This window comes from Salvelinus fontinalis, chromosome 4 (assembly GCF_029448725.1).
Source record: "Salvelinus fontinalis isolate EN_2023a chromosome 4, ASM2944872v1, whole genome shotgun sequence".
NCBI classification, from domain to species: domain Eukaryota; kingdom Metazoa; phylum Chordata; class Actinopteri; order Salmoniformes; family Salmonidae; genus Salvelinus; species Salvelinus fontinalis.
This window is the reverse complement of record NC_074668.1, coordinates 65607330-65631974: the sequence shown is the minus strand read 5'-3', so window position 1 is coordinate 65631974 and position 24645 is coordinate 65607330. Positions and strand designations below refer to the sequence as shown.

General features: G+C 41.3%; 1 protein-coding gene across 1 annotated transcript; it reads left to right on the top strand.

Annotated features, from left to right (window-relative positions):
* Window positions 1-11204: 11204 nt before the first annotated feature.
* Window positions 11205-17071, top strand: rhcga (Rh family, C glycoprotein a). The gene is made up of 11 exons (XM_055920999.1): window positions 11205-11513; window positions 12309-12501; window positions 13699-13849; window positions 14042-14189; window positions 14376-14542; window positions 14848-14985; window positions 15248-15384; window positions 15704-15828; window positions 15947-16020; window positions 16272-16357; window positions 16586-17071. The coding sequence occupies exons 1-11, from the start codon at window positions 11288-11290 to the stop codon at window positions 16623-16625; spliced, it is 1485 nt and encodes a 494-aa protein (XP_055776974.1). The 5' UTR covers window positions 11205-11287; the 3' UTR covers window positions 16626-17071.
* The last annotated feature ends 7574 nt before the right edge of the window (window positions 17072-24645 follow it).

Below are 24645 nucleotides of genomic sequence, written 5' to 3'. Positions count from 1 at the left end.
TGTGCGTCGCCCCACAGACCTCCCGGTTGCGGCCGGCTGCGACAGAGCCTGGGCACAAACCCAGCCCAGCCTGGGCGCAAACCCAGAGACTCTGGTGGCGCAGCTAGCACTGCGATGCAGTGCCCTAGACCACTGCGCCACCCGGGAGACTACCCATTTAATATGTACAAAAGTATGGCAGAATTCACTCTTTGTTCTAAGTGAGATGTAAGGAATGGGCTGGTTTGAAAAGTAGGACCAAATTCACTCTGTTCCAGGAGTTTGCCTCGATTTCTGTAACAGTGTGAATTTGGAACATTGCCTTTAAAAGCCGCAATGCATATAACTGGGGATTGGATTGAATACCGGTCTTAATTTGGCCCGAATTTTGTAGACATGAAATGGATTGCTGCAGTTGCAACATATTTGACTCAATGTGTTTATGCATGTTCATTTTTGTAGTTAAAATGTAACTACTAAACATATAACTTATCATAAAGTTGTATTGATAATTATTTATTATTGCAGTGTTCAAACACTCAGTGGTGTGTCTCTAGGTCTTTAGTAGTTGAATATTAACTACAAAATGAAAATGCATAAATGAAAAGTTAGTTTGAGTCAAAGATGTTGCAACTGCAGCTTCCCATTTATGTGTATAAAAGTAGGGCCAAATTCACTATTTGATATAAGCGAAATAAGGAATGGGACTGCTTTTGAATGTAGGACCAAATGCACTCTGTTCCAGGAATCAACACACACCAATTTCTCACATCTCACTTAAAACAAAGAGTGAACATGAAATAGAAAGCTGCAGTTGCAACATCTTTCATTAAAACTATCTTTGTGTTTAATTATATTCATTGTTATAGTTAAAGGGGAACTGCACCCGCTGATTTGGCCTTGTTTTTTGGCTTGCTCCTCAAGAAATGCTGGAGGCCTTGACAGAAGCCAAATGCGAGTTGGCTTGGGGGTGTAATTTGATGTGGGTTTTTCTTGGTGTAACATAGAGAAGACGGATCCTTGCCACACCCATCTGTCAAAACTTTGCCTGCAGCTGTTTCCCCCACTCAATCACAACAAACAAACCGCCTGCAGGTTGAGATCAATAACTACAGGCAGATAGATGTATGGTGAGATGCCGGATAAAGCGTTGAATAGGTCAGCAGCCTACAATGTAATATGAGACGAATGAAATTGCTGAATTTATGTATATATTCTAAACTAAGTGTTTTGATAACTTTCAAATGTAACAACAAGTCCATGTACAATAAAGAACCATTTACATAATACCATAGAAGCGGTGTTCTGCTAATATAACAATGTGCACCTTTCGTTGTCTTTCTCAGGGATTAAGTCTGGTGGTAATAGGGCTACCTTGGCAAACATGTCAGAGTGGTCATAACTTCCTGTGTTGTCCCGTATACAACAGGAATTTCCTGATCCTGGTGTAGAATACACACAAGTTCTCCCTCCCCATAATGACTCATACCATTCAATTAAATAGTAAAAAAAGACAATACAAGTAAAAGTTGTCTAGTAAAATGTTAATGCTGAGTGCCAGGTCTCTGTCCATTCAGCGACGTCAGTATCAAGCCTTAGTCGGTCAGGACTCTATCACATCATCTTGCAAGTCTCCATGTGCTGGGTCCATAGATCCTCTTGATATCTGACAATTTATTTTGGTTCACCCATCTATGTAGTACCGGGTCGGACCCCCCTTTGACTCCAGAACAGTCTGAATTCTTCGGGGCATTCTACAAGGTGTCGGAAATATTCCAAAAGGATGTTGGTCCATACTAACGCGATGGCATCACACAGTTTCTGCAGATTGGACGGGGGTACGTTCATGCTGCCAACAACCCGTTCCATCTCATCCCAAAGATGGTGACAACAAGTGTTGCATCCTCAGACTCTTCAACAATGATATTCCGTTTGCAAACACTTGACATGTGGCCCAACTTTTTTACATTTATGACATTGAAGCTTTTGTACATGAACTCGCACCGTATATCTCATATATCCCAGCTTTACATGGGTCAGGAGAAATTCTTCATCTTACTTCAATAATACAGAAACGCCTTCCTCCCTCTTTCCATTCACAGGGCGGGTTAAGCAACGTGAATCAACTACCAGTAAAATACTACTTGAGTAAAAGTCTAAAGGTATTTGGTTTTAAATATACTTAAGTATCAAAAGTAAATGTAATTGCTGAAATATACTTAAGTATCAAAAGTAAAAGTAGAAATCATCTCAAATTCCTTATATTAAGCAAACCAGACGGCACCATTTTCTTGTTTTTTAAATTTACGGATAGCCAGGGGCACACTCCAACACCAGACATCATTTACAAACAAAGCATTTGTGTTTAGTGAGTCCGCCAGATCAGAGGCAGTAGGAATGACCAGAAATGTTGTCTTGATAAGTGTGTGAATTGGACATTTCCTGTCCTGCTAAGCATTCAAAATGTAATGAGTACTTTTGGGTGTCAGGGAAAATATATGCAGTAAAAAGTACATTATTCTCTTTAGGAATGTAGTGAAGTAAAAGTAAAAGTTGTCAAAAAATATAAATAGTAAAGTAAAGTGCAGATACCCCAAAAAACGACTTAAGTAGTACTTTAAAGTATTTTTACTTAAGTACTTTACACCAGGGTTTCCCAAACTCGGTCCTGGGGCCCCCCCTGGGCACACATTGTGGGTTTTGCCCAAGCACTACAAAGCTGATTCAAATAGTCAACTCATCATCAAGCTTCAATTATTTCAATCAGCTGTGCAGTGCTAGGGCAAAAAATTCAAACGTGCACCCAGGGGGTGTCCCAGGACTGAGTTTGGGATACCCTGCTTTACACCACTGTATGTTCTTTGAGCAGATACAATTTCAAAGCTAGTGCAGTTTGTACAGTTGCAGTTACAGAGCTAGTACATCTCGTACAGATTTTCAAAGCTAGTACAGCAATTTCAAAAGCAGCTAGTACAGCAAAGTGTTGGGATTAGTCAATTTTTAAACATTAGCTGTAAAGGTACTTTAACATTTAATTGACTCAGGGCCTGATTTATAGCTAGTTTTGGTTGGCTCCTCCGCTCTACGAGCCTGTCCACTTCACTTACTACCCTACTGGTTGAGCTTTGAACCACAATGACTTCAGGGCCTGAATGTCACAGGATGACCAGGGTAGGGGTCAACAAAATAACACAAAATTCTGCTGCATAAACATTCCAATTCATAAAAGCGTGCTTCTTCTATGTGCAAAAACTCCAATAATCTCCAAACTTCTCAGAAGCCTATCTCCCCATCACTCAGCGTTACCTGTTTTTTTTTTGTCCACACATCACGATGCAGGAAACCTTATGACCCTGGCAGGGGTTTTGCATCAGTCTGTGACATCTTAAAAGTGAGTTATCACATGATTAGCCATTGTGAAGGGTTTCACGTCAGTGAGGTATGATGAAGTGTATCTCTGTTGTAGATCAGTGATCTCTGCTCTCTACTATGAGTGAGCGTGTGTCGGTGTCACCCAGAGAGAGCTGTCTGTCTCTCATTCCTCTACGCTATCACCTATCTCATGAATGCATACTGTATGTCTCTGTAACAGTCTGAGGAAAAAATTTACAGTTGCTACCTCCATAAGCATCAACCAAGGTACACGAACAAAGGAGCAAACTGGAAATGTATCACATAAATCACATTTGATTCGTTTTCACAGTAGAGATCGTACGAGGAGCCATCTGAGACAAAGGTAAACAATCACTGGGCTTGGGCCTTAATGGAACTTTTACTGTTGTTCCTGTTTTCTTTGGCTTGGTTTCTATTACTGTGGTATAGCAATGCTATTATGCAGAATGGGTGGATTATAAATCTTCTTGTGTTGTAAATCCCTGACTGAAAGGACAAACCCACTCAAAAACTTTTCATTAGTCTACTGTTGATACAGTCCCCAAATGTTTTGCATATTAGCATTCAAGTTTTCAAGATATTCGACAAAGTGTCATTTGCCACATCATCATGATGCAAAACGCATAGTTTATTTTCCTTTAAGCCAGCAAGGTGGAAAAATCTGCCGTTCTACCCTTGAGCAAGGTAGTTAACCTCCAACAACATCTGCTTCCCGGATGCCGATGATGTCGACGTCAATTAAGGCAGCCCCCCGCACCTCTCTGATTCAGAGGGGTTGGGTTAAATACGGAAGACACATTTCGGTTGAATGCATTCAGTTGTACAACTGACTAGGTTTCCCCTTTCCCTTCACATATCCGATGTTGTGTCATTCATATTCACTGTCTCTCTCCTTCACAGCTATAGCCTGGTCCCAGATCGGTGCTATCATTCCAACTCCTTGTCAAAGACATGATAATTCAATAAGTAGTTGGCAAGAGAGCGAAAACAGACTGGCACCAAGGCAATCACAGCTAAGTTTAAGGAGAGAGGGCCCTGTTGCTTTACATTGTACATATTCTCTTATCCTCAGAGCTCAAGTGGTTTTACAACCTTCAGTGGTGTCAGAGATGGTTAATAGTGTTATTGTATTGCAGCATTGGCAGGCAAACCACATTCACTGTTTTGGGCAGAGAGGGCTAAGAAAGCAAAACTCAGAAATTGCCTGAAGTTTCTGTGGGACGCTGTTCTGTGACTCACCTGCCAATTGATTGGCAGCTCTCCATGATATCTTATTCTACATCACTAGTGGAATGTATCAGCGCTGTGACAATGACAGTTGAGGACACCACACCATGTGATAGAGAGCATTGTCGGAATGTAGCTTTGAAGATAACGATCTGAGTGCCTCCATATCCCTCGGTCACATTCTTTCACTGATTAGTTTTGTCTCTAATGGTTAGTTATTCGAAGGCTGTTCAGGCTCATCACAATGAGGTGAGACCCAGTCATACATTTCTTTTTGAATAAGGTTGTTGTATTATTCCGAACCATCAGAGAATTCCTTATTAGACAACCTATTAGATATGCAAGGCACTTTTGTCCTCGTTCAATATCTTCTTTTTTTACAGACAAATCAGGCCTACTCATACAACATATTTTGTTGAAGTTTTATCCCGTAGTTGAAGCCTCAGTGCCAGTTGAGTTACGCTATCACTTATTATCATGCAATGTCATGGTTGGCTTGATAATGACAGCCATTAAGGGGCGGCAGTGGCTAGAGCGTTGGGCCAGTAATTCAAAGGTTGCTGGATCGAATCCCTAAGCTGACAAGGTAAAAATCTGTTGTTCTGTCCCTGAACAAGGCAGTTAACCCACTGTTCCCTGGTAGGCTATCATTGTAAATAATAATTTGTTCTTAACTGACTTGCCTAGTTAAGTATAGGTTACATTTATTTTTATTTTTTTGGCAAGAGCACGAACAGAGATGGGACCAGGCTACCATAGTTGAACACTGGAGATAACCTCAAGAGAGATAACCTTGAGACACCTCAAACCTAATCTAAAATGCAAAATAGCTATTACAGCACAATTGACAATCATTACAGGATTCTTATCATTGTATTTCATGTTGATTACATACAGTACAACATCAATTTAGGTTTTACCTAACAGTTTTTTATGCTTATGTCACTAAGGTCTTGTACAGTACCAATATCACGAGTTTGTCCATTAATTCCCTCTGATTATCAACTGTCAAAAACGACAGTAGATGTTAGAATAGCAAAAGAAACGCTCCAGGGCCTTGATCATAGTTAAGATAAGAGTCGTCAGCGAGACACCAACTAAGACAGCAACCGACATCATGCTGTGTGTGTGTCCGTCACGCGTGTTCTTATCAGGCCCCATGTGCACGCGTCGCCTGCATACCTAGAAAACACATGCATTTAGGAGGATGTTCTCTTCTAGTACAGGGGCACAGGTCCTTATTGATACAGTACACTGAGTTCACTAAGGGTTGTTTCAGAAGAGGAATATTCAATAATACTGTATTTCATCATATAGTATTATGACTATAGTAGTTGGCCTATGTGGTTATCAACCGGTATCTTTAGAAGATGTTGACATTTATTTTGTATGTTTTTTCAATGACTGATCAATGAAAGTAGAGTTTGGTAGGGGCTCAGTCAAGGCAAATTATAACTCAAAATCACAGCTAAAGTTTGGGCTCTACTGAAAACCACATCAGGGAGTGTCCAAGGTAAACGAAACAACATTGATGCATATAAAGGTCCAGGTGAGAGTCATTTTGTTTACTGAACATTTGTTTCAGGATTAGATTACTTTAATTTCTAATTCTCACACTCCTCTATGTTCTCCCTACCCTGAACAAAACTTTAAGATTCCAGATTCCATTTAATTGAAAAGCCATTTCATTCAATATACTTTGTTCAGAATACATATTTAGTAGTAAGCTTATGTTACCCCACATTTTACATATGTGGGGTAACACATAAGTATAAGTTACCTCTTAGTGCTCTGGCTATGTACATATAACCCAGACTGATACAGGCCTGCTGTTCAGGGAAGTCAGTGTGGCACATGGAGTTACCGGATGCCCTTATAGCCTCAGATACACCTCATTACCACGTTGGGCAGATGACTGGACAGATATTGCTCTGTGTGTGTCTATTTAAATTGATGTAGACACAAACAAAACATTTGGTATGTTATCCTGCAGGCCTGTGTTGTATGCCAGAAATGCCCCTGTTGCCTGCAGTGTTAATTTAAGATCAATCCACACATCACCATCAACAGGAGTCAGGGCACCAAGTAGTACACTATCAACCCAAACATCACCATCACCAGGACAACCAAGCCGCTATGTAGCCTGTAAATTAGTATATTTTATAATGCACTGACCTTAAATTCTATCAATAATGCACAAACTAAGCTGCAAGCTATGCGTAGAAGATTTGGTACTGTAATTTGCATAGCCTTGGTACTCATCTCAACATTATTAGGCTACATGAATTATGTCTGCTCAAATGGATTAAGGAAGACAGACATTGTCAAATAGGTCCTCACATGTTAAACAAAAAGGATAATTTGTTTGTCCAAACATACATATTTAAATACATGTTAATTCATACATAACAGACAGCGGATTGGGCAATATCCCCCCCAAGATGCAAATACAGTTCACGGTAACTCAAAGCAGCCAAAGTTGAGGTTGCTGATCCATCAGCTGCTTTCTTAAATAAACACTGCAGGTAGAAGGGGGATGTATTGCATACAACACAGTGCTGTGGGATAACATACCATATGTGTTGTTTATGTCTGGTGTTCAACCTTCCTAAGTTCTCCCATGTCATCCTGTTCCTCCTCACACTCCAATGGCTTCGCGCTCCAAGACCCTGGTGCTTGCCTACGGAGCAGCAAGGGGAACTGCCCCTCCTTACCTTCAGGCTATGCTCAAACCCTATGTCCCAACCCTAAGCACTCCGTTCAGCCACCCCTGGTCTCTTAGCGCACCTCGAAGGGAAGGCAGCTCCCGCACAGCCCAGTCAAAGCTTTTCTCTGTCCTGGCACCCCAATGGTGGCACAAGCTTCCCCCTACAGTCAGGACAGGGTTCCTTGCCCCTCTTCCGAAAACCTCTGAAACCCTACCTCTTGGAAGAATATCTTAAATGACTCTCACGTACCATCTAAACTGCTGTAAAATATATTTTTCATAATAAAAAATATTGTATTTTCAGCTGTTTGAAGCTGGTGTACAAACCGAAAGTAAAAGATGCAAAAACGAAACTTGAGCAGGGGAAGCATCTATAGCGCACATAGAACAGATCTACTGCTTCTTAGACTTGCTTTCAATTTACAGATCTATAACTCACATTTCTATGTGAATTTGATTGGTCGCCCAAAAAGTTACATATTGCAGCTTTAAATATTATATATATCTGTCTTTTGACTACCAAAAATGTCAAACATGACCTACAGTATTAGTAGTTTCTCTGACCTCTAATGCAGAATGTTGTTTGTAATGAGTACTGCTATATCACTTCTGTAAGTAAATCTCTGCTACTACTTTAGGTTACAATATGAATGGAACAGTGGTCATACAATATCATACAACTTAATCCAAGATGGCGTAGCAGTCGGACGTGTGTTTGTCTTGTCCCGTCTTGTCCCATGTAAATAGTCGGAGTTGGAGCTTGGAACCAACAAATTTGGACAGATTTCCACCGGCAGATTCCCACCGGTTGAATGTCAGATTTCCACCGTCAGATTTCCACCGTTGAATGTCCTTTGCTCGTGTTTCTTGGCCCAAGCAAGTCTCTTCTTCTTATTGGTGTCCTATAGTAGTGCTTTTATTTTTTTTACAGAAATTTGATCATGAAGGCCTGATTCACACAGTCTCCTCAGAACAGTTGAGGTTGAGATGTGTCTGTTACTTGAACTCTGTGAAGCATTTATTTGGGCTGCAATTTCTGAGGCTGGTAACTCTAATTAACTTATCCTCTGCAGCAGAGGTAACTCAGGGTCTTCCTTTCCTGTGGCGGCCCTCATGAGAGACAGTTTCATCGTAGCGCTTGATGGTTTTTGCGATTGCACAATTTTCATAGTTCTTGAAATTTTCCGGATTGACTGGCCTTCATGTCTTAAAGTAATGAAGGACTGTCGTTTCTCTTTGCCTATTTGAGCTCTTCTTGCTATTGATGGGTTCGGATTTCTACACTTTACATATTGTTAATAATCACTTATACTAGAGACATGAGGAGTGCCTTAGTCTAGTTTATACACCAGAAGTTAATGGGTATCTGTAGGAGGAATGTATATGGTTGGGTCAGGAGGAGCCAGGGGGCTTTGGGAGGTGCTGAGTAGAGGAGAGGCAATCACATAATTGCGGTCACTGATAATGGTGGAGAGCCGTGGATTAGTGAGGAAGGGGGTTGAGGTCAGATAAGGTCACATTAAGGGAGAAGGAACAGTTTATTGCCCACATCACTTAATCACTTAACGTCCTGCCTAGTAATAAAGATGTAATATTTAGAGGGAAGGAGGAGACTCCTCCCAAATTGGGGTATATATACTACCACTGGTGGAAATATGTTTTTGTCTTATGTAGCTGTATGACTCAATGGGTGAAAAAACTTGGTTTAAGCTTTACTAATCGTCTGTGTGTTTTACTCGGTTCATTTAGAACCTAACACCATAATATGGACTTGGTCTTTTACCAAATAGAGCTATCTTCTGTGTACTACCCCTACCTTGTCACAACACAACTGATTTGTTCAAAAACATTAAGAAGGAAAAAATTCCACAAATGACATTTTAAAACTTCTTCTTAATAGGGGGCGCTGTTTTCACTTTGGGGAAAAATCGTTCCCAAATTAAACGGCCTCGTACTCTGTTCTAGATCATACGATATGCATATTATTACTATTGGATAGAAAACACTCTGCAGTTTCTAAAACTGTTTGAATTATATCTGTGAGTAAAACAGAACTCATTTGGCAGCAAACTTCCAAACAGGAAGGGAAAATTCTGAAAATGGGTCTCTGTGTAAGGCCTTGCCTATTCAATTGCCTTGTATTTATGGATCTGTATGCACTTCATACGCCTTCCACTAGATGTCAACAGGCAGTAGAATGTTGAATGAGGTGTCTAGCCTGATGTGGGACCGAATGAGAGCTTTTGGAGTGACAGGTCCGCCATATTGGCAGTATTTTGCTGCGCACCTGGGAGCACCATATCATTTTCTGCAATGCGTTAGGTAGACACAACAAAATGCTCCGTCTGGGACGTTATTGGATACATATGAGAAAAACATCACAAAGATGGATTTTCAACTGAGTTTGACCAGTTTATTAGACTTTTATTATGACTTTTGGAATTTTTCGTTCCATGCGACAAGCGTTCATGGACATGTGAGCACCATTATGCTAGCCAAAGTTGCTAATTCGACAAAGAAATGGACATTCTAAAACAAAACAACGATTTATTGTGGAACTAGGACTCCTTGCACTGCATTCTGATGAAATATCATCAAAGGTAAGAGAATATTTATGATGTTATTTCGTATTTTTGTGGAATATGGCTGAGCACTGTCTCAGATTATTGCATGCTGTGCTTAGTACTAAAGTTATTTTTTTTAAATCTAACACAGCGGTTGCATTAAGAACAAGTGTATCTTTCATTTGCTGTACAACATGTATTTTTCAGCAAAGTTTATGATGAGTTTTTTGGTTCGATTACGTCGTTGTGTAAAATTTCTCCGGACAATTTGGTGTTATTTGTGACGATGGCTGCGTTGTAAAACCCAGATTTGTAGCTATAAATATGCACATTTTTGAACAAAACATAAATGTATTGTATAACATGATGTCATAAGACTGTCATCTGATGAAGTTGTTCAAAGGTTAGTGATTAATTTTATCTCTATTTGTGGGTTTTGTGAAAGCTATGTTTGCGGTGAAAAAATGGCATTGTGTGTTTGGCTATTGTGGTGAGCTAACATAAATATATATTGTGTTTTCGCTGTAAAACATTTTAAAAATCGGAAATGTTGGCTGGATTCACAAGATGTTTATCTTTCATTTGCTGTATTGGACTTGTGATTTCATGAAATTATATTGTATGATATCCCTGTGGCGCTAGGCTAGGCTATGCTAGTCAGCTTTTCTGATGAGGATGATCCCGGATCCGCGAGGGTGATTAAGTAGAGGATTTATTAACAAAGCACACCTGTTAATTGAAATTCATTCCAGTTGAGTATGCAAGCTGTCATCAAGGCAAATGGTGGCTACTTTGAAGAATCTCAAATGTAAAATAGATTTTGATTTGTTTAACACTTTTTTGGTTACTAGACGTGATGTCTTCACTATTACACTACAATGCAGAAAATAGTACAAATAAAGAAAAACCCTGGAATGAGTAGGTGTGTCCAAACTTTTGACTGGTACTGTATATGTCTTACCCGGTTGTACAGTACAATAGCATACAAATTGGATGACTTAACTTATCATACATCTTGGAGGATGTATAGTATTATACTTCTTTCTCTGAGACCAGGTTGCTTGTTGCCCAGTAACAACAAAGGAGATCTCCTCTAACAACAAAAAATGGCAACCAAATGTTTTTTTTTCAGGTTTTCCTCTAACCCCTCTTATGCAACATGTTGTTTGGGACAAACAATCAAATGCACGGGACTCTCTGCTGCCTCGTGCCAGATGTCATCTATCAAGGTGCCAGAGGGCAGGAAGGGAGAGGGAGGGTTTGGCGCTGGGTAGGGCAACAGCTGGCTCACACTGAGGACACACCTCTCTTTGGTCCATATATACCTGTGCTGATACAGCCTGTAGTTTCAGGGTCACAGCCACACGCAGGGCACGTCAAAGAGCATCACTGTCTCAGTACTTACTCAGCCACCACCATGGGGAATTGCATCCAGGGATGCAAAGACTACTTCTCTCGGCAAAAGAACACCAACATCCGTCTTACACTGCCGGTAGTCTGCTTCGTCTGGCAGATCGCCATGATCATCCTCTTCGGCGTCTTCATCCGCTACGACGAGGAGTCGGACACACACTGGGTAGAGACCAAGGCCCATGACAACATCACCAGTGACATAGAGAATGACTTCTACTTCAGATACCCCAGTAAGTACATTCATAATCACTGGACTGCCTGGTGCATCGTTTAGGTTGACAATATACAGTAAATGTATGATTCATGGTTTCATCTTCATTGAAATGATAAAGAATCAGGTTATTAATAAAAAGCATGCTTGCTGTTTGATCAGATGACAACCTTTGATCTCTAGGATGTTTGACAATTTCCCCTGTGAAATCCCCTGGACAACGATCTCAGTCTCAGTTATTTTGAAAGTATCTATTCATTAGTGGACAAATGCAGTGGCAGTCCATATTTGCCTCTCTAACTTCTCTAACTTGGGTTGAAACTACATATTCTCTTTACCAAATGTAGGTCAGTGGTTATTTCCAATTTGTCTGATTCTAGCTTGGTTTATACCAGCTTCTGATGGTGCATCTTTGCTGATAGCCAGGCTGAATGAGTGACAAGTTAAGTTCACTTGTGATGTTATGTGGCATCTGTTTCCTCTTGTAATATGATGTGTTTGGATTTATCAGAGATTATATCCCAGCTGTAGCTCTGGCGTGTAAACTGATAGGGTGTGTATCATAAACGTTCTAATCTGATGATGACATATCCAGTTGAACATGTTGAGTTAACTGCTTTAAAACTTTTACCAAATGGTACAGAACATCAGGACTGATTTTTATCAAAAACTATGCAACTACTGAGAGCCTCTTGCATTGGATGCAATATTATGTTGCATTAACTAATTGGATTTATTTCACACTTTGAATAATTATCTCACTCTCCACCTCTCTCTTTCTCTCTCATTCTCCTTCTAACCCTCCTCTCTCCAGGCTTCCAGGATGTCCATGTGATGATCTTTGTGGGTTTCGGATTCCTCATGACTTTCTTGAAGAGGTACAGCTTCGGCGCAGTCGGCTTCAACTTCCTCATTGCCTCCTTCGGCCTGCAGTGGGCTCTGCTCATGCAAGGCTGGTTCCACTCTCTAGATCCCCAGACAGGAAAGATCTTCATCGGTGTTGAAAGGTATGCAACCTCACTGATGTGCATCTATGAGGCTGCAATTTGTTCAGTAATTAGAGTGAGAACTGATGAGGTATGCACACACATAGGAGAGGGGAGGAGGCTTAATCAGTGAGTTGCTACTCATACTGAAACAATGGCAGAATGGTTATTTTTTATTTTACCTTTATTTAACTAGGCAAGTCAGTTAAGAACAAATTATTATTTTCAATGATGGCCTAGGAACAGTGGGTTAACTGCCTTGTTCAGGAGCAGAATGACAGATTTGTACCCTGTCAGCTCAGGGATTTGATCTTGCAACGTTTCGGTTACTAGTCCAACGCTCTAACCACTATGCTACCCTGCCTCCCCTACCCTGCCCCTATTGGAGCAATAGACTGTACCATAGACTCTCTTAGGGTTAAGCAAGCTGTCACCATGGGTTAAGCAGTGATGGGTTAAACCAGGTATGGGCAACTGGCGGACCGAGGGCATCATATTATTATTATTTAAACTGGGGGGGGGGGACTCAGTCGGGGTCTCAACTTACTATTGAGTGTTAGAATAATAGAATAAACTAAGTGCAATTTCAAAATGTGGTTGTGCATCAGCAGTCACTCAATTAGCCCATGTCAGCTACATTTGTTTTTAGATTGGTGAGTTAGTCTAGTGGCCAGCTATCTAAGCATGATCGTATTACCGATCAGTGTGGGGCCCATTGATTCAAATATTTGCCTCCACCCCATGACAAAATGTGTAGAATTGCAGCAAACTTGCTTTAGAACAGCAACATTTTCTCTACGTCCCATGCCAAAATGTGCTGTTTTGCAGGAAATGAACTTTGAAATGTAAATGTTTTCTCTTCACTGTCACGAGGGGGTTCACCCCATCACAGTTCCCCATCCCTGGGTTCAACTGATGGATGGGTTCTTGTTCTGAGAATCTCAATAACAAGAGGCGGGGAGGTTGTAATCATTTAGGTTGACTTCATCACAAATATCATTATCCTTGAGACTTATCTCCAGGGTTATTCATCTTGAAGGGCAGACTATCATTCCTCTCATAGATGAGAGAAAGACCTAAAGGAGGATTACCTGAAGGAGGATTACTTACTGATCTAGTCATTCAGGTTTTACTACTGTATACATGACTGACTCTCTCAACATGACTCTCCAGTAATAATCTGTCTCCACCCCACCCACCTGTGCCTTCTATCTGCAGTCTGATCAATGCTGACTTCTGTGTGGCGGGCTGTCTCATAGCCTACGGGGCAGTGCTGGGCAAAGTCAGCCCGGTCCAGCTGTTGGTTATGACCCTGTTTGGTGTCACTCTGTTCGCTGTGGAAGAGTACATCATTCTGAACTTACTTCATGTGAGTCCCATTAAGCACTCTCTGGGCGTACAACTATCAAATTAAACACACTGTATTAGCCATGTTTGGATTCATTTAATTCCCCCTATAACCCTGATATAGTAACTTATTTATCTAACCTCAATGGCCTGCAGCCACATAATCACATGGTTTGGTACACCTGGTAACAAATGACTGTTTCTGTACCCACAGGCTAGGGATGCCGGTGGCTCCATGGTTATTCACACCTTTGGAGGTTATTATGGTCTGGCCATCTCCCGGGTCCTTTACAGACCTAATTTACACCAGAGCAAGCGTATGCAGGGCTCTGTGTACCACTCCGATACCTTCGCCATGATCGGTGAGTTAGTTGTCCATTGCATAAACATATGATTGGTTCTGATTTGCTCTGTGTGGGTTTCACTCCCTCTGGTGATGGTGACCTATATTTAGTTTGTAGAAGTTTTCTGCCATGGCACTGTTCCTGTTCTGAAGTATGTGTGATGATCGGTGTGTCTTAACTGTGTTGTCCCTTCTCTCTCCTCAGGCACACTGTTCCTGTGGATGTTCTGGCCCAGTTTCAACTCGGCCATTACTGACCATGGAGACGGTCAGCACAGGGCAGTCATCAACACCTACCTGTGCCTGGCCGCCACTGTCCTCACCACAGTGGCCATCTCCAGCCTCTCCCAGAAGACTGGCAAGCTCGACATGGCAAGGAACCGTGTGTGTGTGTGTGTGTGTGTGTGTGTGTGTGTGTGTGTGTGTGTGTGTGTGTGTGTGTGTGTGTGTGTGTGTGTGTGTGTGTGTGTGTGTGTGTGTGTGTGTGTGTGTGTGTGTGTGTGTGTGTGTGTGTGTGTGTGTGTGTGCTTGGACGTACACATGTGTGACATTCTCTGTAACTGTGTATTTGTGACACTAACTGACAACCTCTCAGTCTACATAATCTTCCTCTGCACTCATCTTGTTGACTGACAAGTTTTCGAGTGTCATGACTGGTGCTCTCTCTTGCTTAACAGGTGCATATCCAGAATTCCACCCTGGCGGGGGGTGTTGCCTTGGGGACAGCGGCTGAGTTTATGATCTCTCCCTACGGCGCTCTGATCGTGGGCTTCTTCTGCGGCATAATCTCTACCATGGGCTACATCTTCATTTCTGTGAGTCTCACCCCTGGCCTCTCACAGCTTGAAGCTACAATGTCTTGTCTTGTAGGCTTAGTAGGTTCTGTCCAAAGAAAGTCATGACAACTCTTACAACTCTTATTTACTTCTTATGAATGATGTTGAGCCACAAAAAAAAGGTATAGCACTCTAAATGGCTGCCTAATCTTTATTGGGCAGATTCCTTTGCCATAAACGGTAATACACTATTTGGGTGTGTTGCGGGTGTGTTGTTAAACCTTTCCCCGTCTCCTCCCAGCCCTTCTTGGAGAAGACACTGAAGATTCAGGACACGTGTGGAGTACACAACCTGCATGCCATGCCTGGGGTGATTGGCGGGATAGTTGGAGCCATCACTGCTGCAGCTGCCAGCGAGTCAGTCTACGGAAAGCAGGGGTGAGTCCGGAGACCCGAGAGGGCCTAAGGCTACACAGCCAAACCACATGAACCTGAACATGTATCCTTGTTACCAGACAATCAGAACACATATTCCCCCACAACCTCTCATCAACCAATCATATCACACAGTTACTGTATGTCACAGGACATATCTTAAACGATTAATGTCATTTTACACCAAACAAATTATGTCACAGTCCCAGTTTAGCCTGTAATCTGACAGTTAGTTGGAAATATACTGAGTCATTAGAAGACTCAACATCAAGACTAAATATGGGACACAATCTGATTCTGTACATTGTTCTTTTCCGTCCAGGTTGATCAACACGTTTGACTTCACTGGAGACTTTAAGGACAGAACCGTGTTAACTCAGGGTGGATACCAGGCCGCTGGCATGTGTGTGTCCATTGTTTTTGGGGTTGTAGGCGGAGCTATAGTCGGTGAGTTTGGCCGGCCATGGGCATATAAAGGGTGACCTAGAGGTGACATGGGTGGTATAGGGGGGGATGTACTTGAAGGAAAGGGACTGAAGTTAAACGCTATCTCCTCTGTTCACAGGTTCCATCCTGAAGTTACCCATTTGGGGTGATCCTGCTGATGAGAACTGTTTCGATGATGAGGTGTACTGGGAGGTAAGGGAACCAGCCACTCATCACCTGCTGTTCACAATACAACCACTAGGTGGTGCCATTGTCTTTGATTTAGTCTCCCGTGAAGCGCTACAGACCACCTTTGAGATCTACATCTGAATTTTTATGACTAAATGGCGAAAAAAAAGATCAACTATAGTAGTCAATAAAACTATTGCATTACATTGACCACACTGAAGACATTTCACACAAATATGACAATAAAACCTAAATCACCTATGATTTCTTAACAGCTCCCTGATGAAGAGGAGGAGCATCAGGAGAGCATCCCTCCCATTCTGGAGTACAACAACCACATGATCCACAAGCAGCAAGAGCTGTAAGTCCATTCAGCATGCTCTGTTTGACCATATCACAAAACTAGTTTGTGATTTGTTGAAGTTATAATAAAGGATTAGTTTTGAATACAGTACTTGTTTATAGATAATCCAATCTTTTCTCAAACCATTATGTTCTCTGTTGATTGTAATGACTAATCATTCCACAGGATAGAGCAGTGTAGGAAAAAATGTGTGTTTCACTTTCTGGGATGTTTTGCTCCTAACAGATCTGAGTCCAACTTCTCTGTGGAACACTGTGAAAGCTAAATACAGAGTTGTGAGGACACCACCACCCAAACATGTCCTGCTGGACCATGGAATTACCACGGAAATCCAACAGACAACTGCACTCCCCTTAAATGAAGACACCTATACAAGACACATTAAAACATGCTTTCTTGCATCTTATGTTAAGGTCATTACCTACATTTGAAGCCATTAGATACTGTACGTGCCTTCACCCCTCCCACCACCACCCACCACCCACACCATTAGATCACATACACTTCCGAAATGGTTATGCACTGGCACGGAACTCTGTGTCCTGAATTCTGGTAAAATACTGATCTATTGAAAGGACCTCAGAGATCTGCACTTAATCCACATGATGTATGTCTAACTATAACCTACCACACAAATGGCCAATAGAGCTTTTCCTGAGCATTGGTATACTGTGTAATATATATATATATATATATATATATATATATATATATATATATATATATATATATATATATATATAAAATAATCACACACTGTGAAATCTTTGATCACAACCACTGAATTGAATGAGGATGAGGAAAGGATTTTTCATGAAATTACTTTGACCAATCCTCATTCTGTGGACTTGTATGTTGTACATTTTCTTCCCATTTTCTTTTCAGAGAAAATTGTATTTTAATATAGCTGGTGCATATGTAAAGAGGACAGTAGTTTACTTTTGGTTCAAAGTGAATATTTTGTCTCGAGTGCTCTGATAATGCCCCAAATGGTTTTGCTCTATTTTCACAATGCAGGAGTACCCTTTGAGTCCCCAATGTGATCATTTTCTTTGTTTGGGATAAAGATTTAAAGTATTTAACCAAAGAGTTAGTGTTGAGGTGTAGAAGTTCATTTAAACTTTACTTGAACATTTTTGGTGACATGATGTATTTAAACAGCTTTCAAAGCTATGTACATGCAAACACATTTTCATCACTATCTCTAATGATTGAATGTATCCTCTGCCTTCTGAGATGCCCTCTATGTCTTCCACCTCTTAATTATGTTTTTACTGTACTGTTAAAATCATGTTTATTTAAATGTTGCTACTCATATAACTTAATAAATAAAACGTGATGTTAGATATACTGTTTGCCTCTTCTCCTTGATAGCTCCACAGTCATGCAAGATGAATGTTAGGATGTGTATATCTGATGTCATGCTCAGTGTGAATGAGAAGATACTGTACACAAGATGTACATACAGACCAGCATGATCAACATGTACTGTAACAGGTGGGACCTTTTGAATGTCCACCACTATGGTGAGGTAAAGAAGGGCTAAAATCAATGACCTGCTATCCTTTTAAAAGGCAAATGCAGTCAGCAATTTCGGAGAGGGGAAACGCTTTCCACTGCACACAAAATTACTTTTTCGCAGCAGATTAGGAAAATGAACGTAGCACGTTAGGAGACTGAGGTTAAGGTTAAGAAGAAGGATTTGGGTCAGAGCTAGCAGAAACTAACCTGCTACGGAAATCGCTTTCTATGGAAGTGCCGTGAAAAGTGTCCCCCTTTTGGAGAGACTACTACTATGGGGCCTACACCATGTGACCATGTCTGTTTGAGGATGATGAATTGTTTGATGATTGTTTGAAAGTCATGGTAAGTCTTCTATTTCAATTCAGTAATATTATTGAAATTGTTTTGAATATATGAATCATGTAAATGTTATTGACTGTAGGTGTAACAAGATGCTTTGGGACAGATTACAACTAAGGAGAGTTTGAAAGGAGTTTTATTATGTAAGTTGCCTCTGAAATTGATCTAATGTCTGTATATTTGCAAGTTTAAACGTGACTAACTGGCATTTTCATGTATTTTCTAGAGGCTTAATACAGCAGCTGTATTTTAACTTTGATAAAACCGTTTTTTTAGTCTAAAGCCACTAAACCCAAAGTTTAGCTATTTAATTGTATTGAGTACATTCTTGGTTAGAGAGGCTTAGAGAGGTCAATCCAGGGCCCCAAGGGGCTGTATTACATAACCAGAGACACTTGTTTAGCCTTATACTGCAACATGTTAGAGGTTAAAGGTTAGATCAATCTCTGTCACACTCTGTGAAGTGAAGAGCACCCCTCTGACTAACTGTCAGAGGCCAGGTGTTGGCCCTACCATCTGTTACTCTCAGCCAAGTCCCTCCCCTCATCTCTCGCTCTGTGTTTTCTGTGAACAGGTATTATTTTAATGTATTGTTGTGTATTTTAATGTGTATATGGATGTGTAGTTTAATGTGTATATTGTATTTTGATGTGTATTGTTGTGCTAAACAGGGCACATCTGGAAAAGAGACCTTGGTCTCAGCATTGACTCCCTGTCAAAATAAAAGTTAAATACGCCACTGATGTGGAATATGTCCTGTGTCTTCTGTCTGAGACTCTCTATGGTATGTATGTTCATTATAGGTCTGACAGACATGATTATCACCATCATTGTACCAAGTTCCCGTGAATAACTCTTACTTTCACTCTCACATACCCATACGCATTTCTATTTCAAGAGTATCTGCATCAAAGAGGGGGGTTATTAGTAGGACCATAAACACAGACAGAAAGCAAACCATGTCATTGCTCGCTGAGCATATGTGTGGGTGTGGTGGGTTAAGGAGAGGGGATGAGCTGGCCTGATAGAGGTCTGTGGCCTGTCCATTTTGGTCATACCAGACTGGTCACCCTCAAGGCCAACCTTTCCAATCCCAGGATTCTCATGGTAATGAGGCCTAACAGAGATCCCGGTCACTGGACAATAGGGTCATTTCCTGATCCATCACCATGGCGTTTAATGAACTCTAACCACTCAGTGTGGACACTAGCTTTGTGCCTGCCTGACAAACCAGCTGGTTTTATGAGTGAAGAGGACACAATAAATTATTATTTCTATATTTAAGCTTAATTATGAGGTTACTTATCTTAACTATCAGTTTGAATACAATAGTTTGCTGAATATTTTACAAGGGACCCTTTATTCACAATGGAAATGGTCTTCTACAGGAATGAGTGGCAAAATATAGTGTATATATCTGCATTTGGAAATAATTGGACAGCTTCCTCATAATGAATCTACTCTGGAGTAAGTTCAGTGAGCGCATGTCCCTAGGTTTGGCCCCTGAGTCCTGAAGTGGCTTTATGAGGAATTCCTCACTTCTAATCCTGATGGGAGGAAAGTCAACCAGGGGAACCCTGACACTAAGGCAGTGTGCAGCAACTCCAGCCCAGGTTTAGGGGATTACATGGGATAAATTAGATGGACAGCAGGGGAGAGCAGGGAGGGTGGAGCAACAATTTCCCTGATTCACATAGCTTTCCCATGAGGAGGAGGGAGGAGGGATTGGAGCTTCAAACTGAGGGAGAAAGAATGCTAGACAGAAGAGGTAAAGAATGAGAATGGGGGGGAGAAAGTGAGAGGTAAATGGCTTCAAATATCTTCTTCTGGCTAATCAAACAAGGCTGTGGGAGTTTGGGGGGCCGACAGAGGGGGATGGAGGCGGGATGCAAAAGGCAGGAGGAGGAGGAGGCAGTGGGACTGTAACAGAGATGTCCCTGTTAATCCTGTGTTTGAAGAGTGCAGGAGGACAGGCAGGTGGGCAGACCCTCCTATAGTCCCGGGGTGCTGGATGAGAGTGGAGGGAGCTCCTCTCCTGAATCACATGACCCTGTGAGTGTGTGTGAAACCACTCTACCCACCATTGTCCCCCTGGGGCCAGCCCCATGTGAAAGGCTGCAGAAAGCCTGTAATCAGATTAAAGGTTGCTGGGAAGAGGGGGGCCAGATTTTCGGGGAACGTGAAGGGGGGGGGGGGGGTCGCTCTCTAATCAATACCTGCCATTGAAGTGCAGGAGAGGGGCTAAATAACGCAGCAGGTGGGCGTGGGGTACCGGGCCGCGGGGACAAATTGGCCTGTTGTTGGAGGGGGGATAACGGCTGGGCCAGGAGGAGTGGCACAATCAGTAAGCTTGGAGTGTGGTAGAATGGGTGGGTGGGAAAGGGGGGACCGGGAGAACTCAAAAGGTGGCGGCCCTCTCCCCTCCCGCCCTGGTAATTATATCACTTTTGTGAGCTGATTGGAGCTGGCTGCAGGGTCCATCTGGACTGATAGATCTCTATTCTCAGACTCACACTGGTCTCACCAACCCACCACTCAATGAACTATCAGGGGCTCCTCTGCTCTTAACAGGACTCATCATCATCAGGCTTCCTGAGAGGTCTGTCCCTGTCAGTCAGCCATCACACAACACCACAGCTCACTAATGACAGACAATAGGCTTCTCTCTGCTTCCCTCCACGTCCCAGGTGGAGCATTAATGGAGAAAGAACTTCAACTAGTTGCACCATTTCATTTGAACACTGAGGCTGTGGATGGTCTTTTGTGCTTAGGTGCTTGAATGGATGTGATTTGGAAGGAATGAATGTGAAAGAGGTTTGTGGTTGGGAAGGACACCCTCTTGAAACATTCTGGAAAGTGAGAAGCATCAGGGGTGGAATATTACATAAAGGAAACTTCTCATCTCCGTGTTTCCACACACTGAACTAGGCCTATTGCCATATTTTTTTTATTTAACATTTATTTAACCAGGTAAGTCAATTAAGAACAAATTCTTATTTACAATGACGGCCTGGCAAGACGCAAAATGCCGCCTGTGGGGACGGGGGATAAAAAAACGATGTAAGACAAAACTGACAACACAGACAGAAGACGCTGGCAACAGCACAAATACACCAGCAAACAAACAGTGGATGTGTGTGTGGTGTTTGTTAAGTAAAACAACATTTTTCCTTACGTGAGGAAACGCAAACTAGTGACATCAGGTGACAATTAGAAACAACTACTACCAGATCCTGGTGCTTTAGGTTGGCTTGGAGGGAATTCCAAGAATAATGAAAGGACCTTTTTCCATGCTCGGTTCTAATTTTCAGGACTGTTAGCATAAAACAACATTGAGATTTGAGCTTGTTTTCATTTCGAGCTAGAAGAGAGGATAGATAAAATGGCAGTTTTCCTAAAATGGCCTTCTAATAAGGCCACTAATATTAGAAGGCCATTTTTGTACCCGTGTTTGAGCCACATGAAAAATGAATACAGTTTACTATAGAATAATACAGTACTTATTATAGAATTCTGTAGTAAACTGTAGTATACTGTAGAATACTATACTATGCAATATAGTATACCTCAATCATGTGTATGCTTACTATAGAATGTTAGAGTATACCCACTGGCTCCAGGTCATCTATAAGTCTTTGATAGGTAAAGCTCCACCTTATCTCAGCTCACTGGTCACCATAGCAACACTCACCTGTAGCACGCGCTCCAGCAGGTATATTTGACTGGTCATCCCCAAAGCCAACACCTCCTTTGGCCGCCTTTCCTTCCAGTTCTCTGACGCCAATGACTGGAACGAATTGCAAAAATCCCTGAAGTTGGAGACTTATATCTCCCTCACTAACTTTAAGCGTCAGCTGTCAGAGCAGCTTACCGATCACTGCAGCTGTACACAGCCCATCTGTAAATAGCTCATCCAACCAACTACCTACCTCATCCCCATATTTGTTTTTGTTTTTCTGCTCTTTTGCACACCAGTATTTCTACTTGCACATCCTCATCTGCACATCTATCACTCCAGTGTAAATTGCTAAATTGTAATTACTTCGCCACTATTGGCCTATTTATTGCCTTACCTCCTTACTTCATTTGCACACACTGTATGCAGATTTCTCTATTGTGTTATTGACTGTACGTTTGTTTAATCCATGTGTAACTCTGTGTTGTTTTTGTCGCACTGCTTTGCTTTATCTTGGCCAGGTCGCAGTTGTAAATGGGAACTTGCTCTCAACTGGACGACCTGGTTAAATAAAGGTGGAAAAAGAATATACAACTGTAGAATAAATAGTATAATAGTAAATACTGCATTATACAACAGACCGCCAAAACACCACATTAAATTATACAGTAATGTCTGCAAAAACACTACAGTCTGCAAAAACACAACAGTAATTACTACAGTATATACTACAGTATATAATTATTTGCACATACCCTGCCCATTCCCCTCCCCATATCCCAATAAGTTTGAAAACTACATGCCAAGTATAGACCGTATATTGTGTTCCCTACAGGTTATTCTCTACAGGATTGGTGTCCTGACCTTGGGAAGGTTGAGCTAACATAGGCTAATGTGATTAGCATGAGGTTGTAAGAAACAAAAAAAATCCCATATCTGATATGGGCAGAAAACATAAATGATTGTTAATCTAACTGCACTGTCCAATTTACAGTAGCTATTACAGTGAAACAATACCATGTTATTGTTTGAGGAGAGTGCACAATTATGAACTTGAAAATGTCTGAGTAAACCAATTAGGCACATTTGTACAGTCTTGATACAACGTTTTGAATAGATATGCAATAGTTCATTGGATCAGTCTAAAACTTTGCACACGTACTGCTGCCATCTAGTGGCCAAAGTCTAAATTGCGCCTAGGCTAAAATATTTCATTTTGGCCTTTCTCTTGCATTACAAAGATGGTGGTACAAAAACAATACAAAAAATCACATGTTTTTTTCTTTGTATTATCTTTTACCAGATCGATTGTGTTATATTCTCCTACATTAACGTTGTCTCTGATTGGGGATCATATTTAGGTAGCCATTTCCCCTTTGGTGTTTGTGGGTTCTTATTCTATGTTTAGTTGCATGTCTGCACTATTCATATAGCTTCACGGTTCGTTTGGTTATTTTGTTAGTTTGTTCAGTGTTCATTCTATTTAATAAAGAAGAATGTACGCATACTACGCTGCGCCTTGGTCCGATTCATACGACGAACGTGATAACAGTCCACAAAACACTACAGTAATTACTATAGTATTTTACTTTTTTTACTACAGTATTTATACTATAGTAAACTGTGAATAGTACAGTCATGTTCGCAACACTACAGCAAATATTCCAATAAAGTCTTCAAAAACACTACAGTGAATACTATAGTATTCATACCATAGTATACTATAGTATTTTTTTCATGTGGGGCTGCATGATATACAGAGTCAAGAGCCTTCAGTGTAGAGCTTGAGGCTTAAACATAAATAGGATCACTTTAGTCCAACACAGATTAAAAATACAACAAATCAACTATTTTCTGGCGACAAAGGAACAACAAGCCTCAAATTGTACAGATTATGTCGAATGATGTTAAAAGCTGTCTGAGCTTTTTCAAATACCAAAGTCAAACGGCTGCCATTTGAATAGAGAACAGTGTCATCCGCATAAAAATGTACAGCAGCTTTCTCAATATGTCTCCAAATGTTGTTGATCTAGATAATAAACAACAGGGGACCCAAAATTGATCCTTGAGGCATACCTGAGCACAGCTCTTTGGTGTCCGACTTCGAACCCAGTGTGTTAAGGCAGATGGTTGTATTGACTGGTAGTTCACAAATCACTCCAGAGCATGAGTAATCCCAATACCCTTCAATCTTTGCACCAAGACAGTATAGTCCACAGTATCGAATACCTTTGACAAGTCTATGATTGCAGATACACAATGCAGCTTCTTATCCAGGGCACAGTGAACATCAATCAGAACCTTCAAAGTTGCTATGAGAGTGCTGTGGCTAGACCTGAAACCTGATCGCGTACCACTGAAAATATTGTTTTCCTGGAGGTAGGCTTTAAACTGCTTAATGACCAGGGATTCCAATACCTTTGCCAGAAGACACAATTTAGATATGGGCCGATACTTATTCAGTAGAGTGGGATCACCTCCTTTCTAAAGAGGTAGGACAAATGCTGATTTCCACAACTTGTGGATTTCATTACATTCTAGGGTGAGGTTAAAGTTGTATGTTAAAGAAGGAGCAATGATGTCGGCAGCTAACTGTAGTAGGCGGGGGTCTAGATCAGCAGGGCAAGGGGATTTGTTGACATCAATTGCTATCAGGGCTCTACGCCCTCTGAGTCAGAGAAAGACGAGAAGAAGAACCTGGAGAAGGAGTGCCTTGGAGAGGGAGAGAGTGTGTCAGGTAATATAG

Excerpts from the sequence above, each read along its gene's own strand:
- rhcga (XM_055920999.1), top strand. The coding sequence starts at position 11,288 with ATGGGGAATTGCATCCAGGGATGCAAAGACTACTTCTCTCGGCAAAAG. Across the intron at positions 14,190-14,375 it reads CGATACCTTCGCCATGATCG|GCACACTGTTCCTGTGGATG; the intron begins GTGAGTTAGTTG and ends CTCTCTCCTCAG. Across the intron at positions 16,358-16,585 it reads ATCCACAAGCAGCAAGAGCT|ATCTGAGTCCAACTTCTCTG; the intron begins GTAAGTCCATTC and ends TGCTCCTAACAG.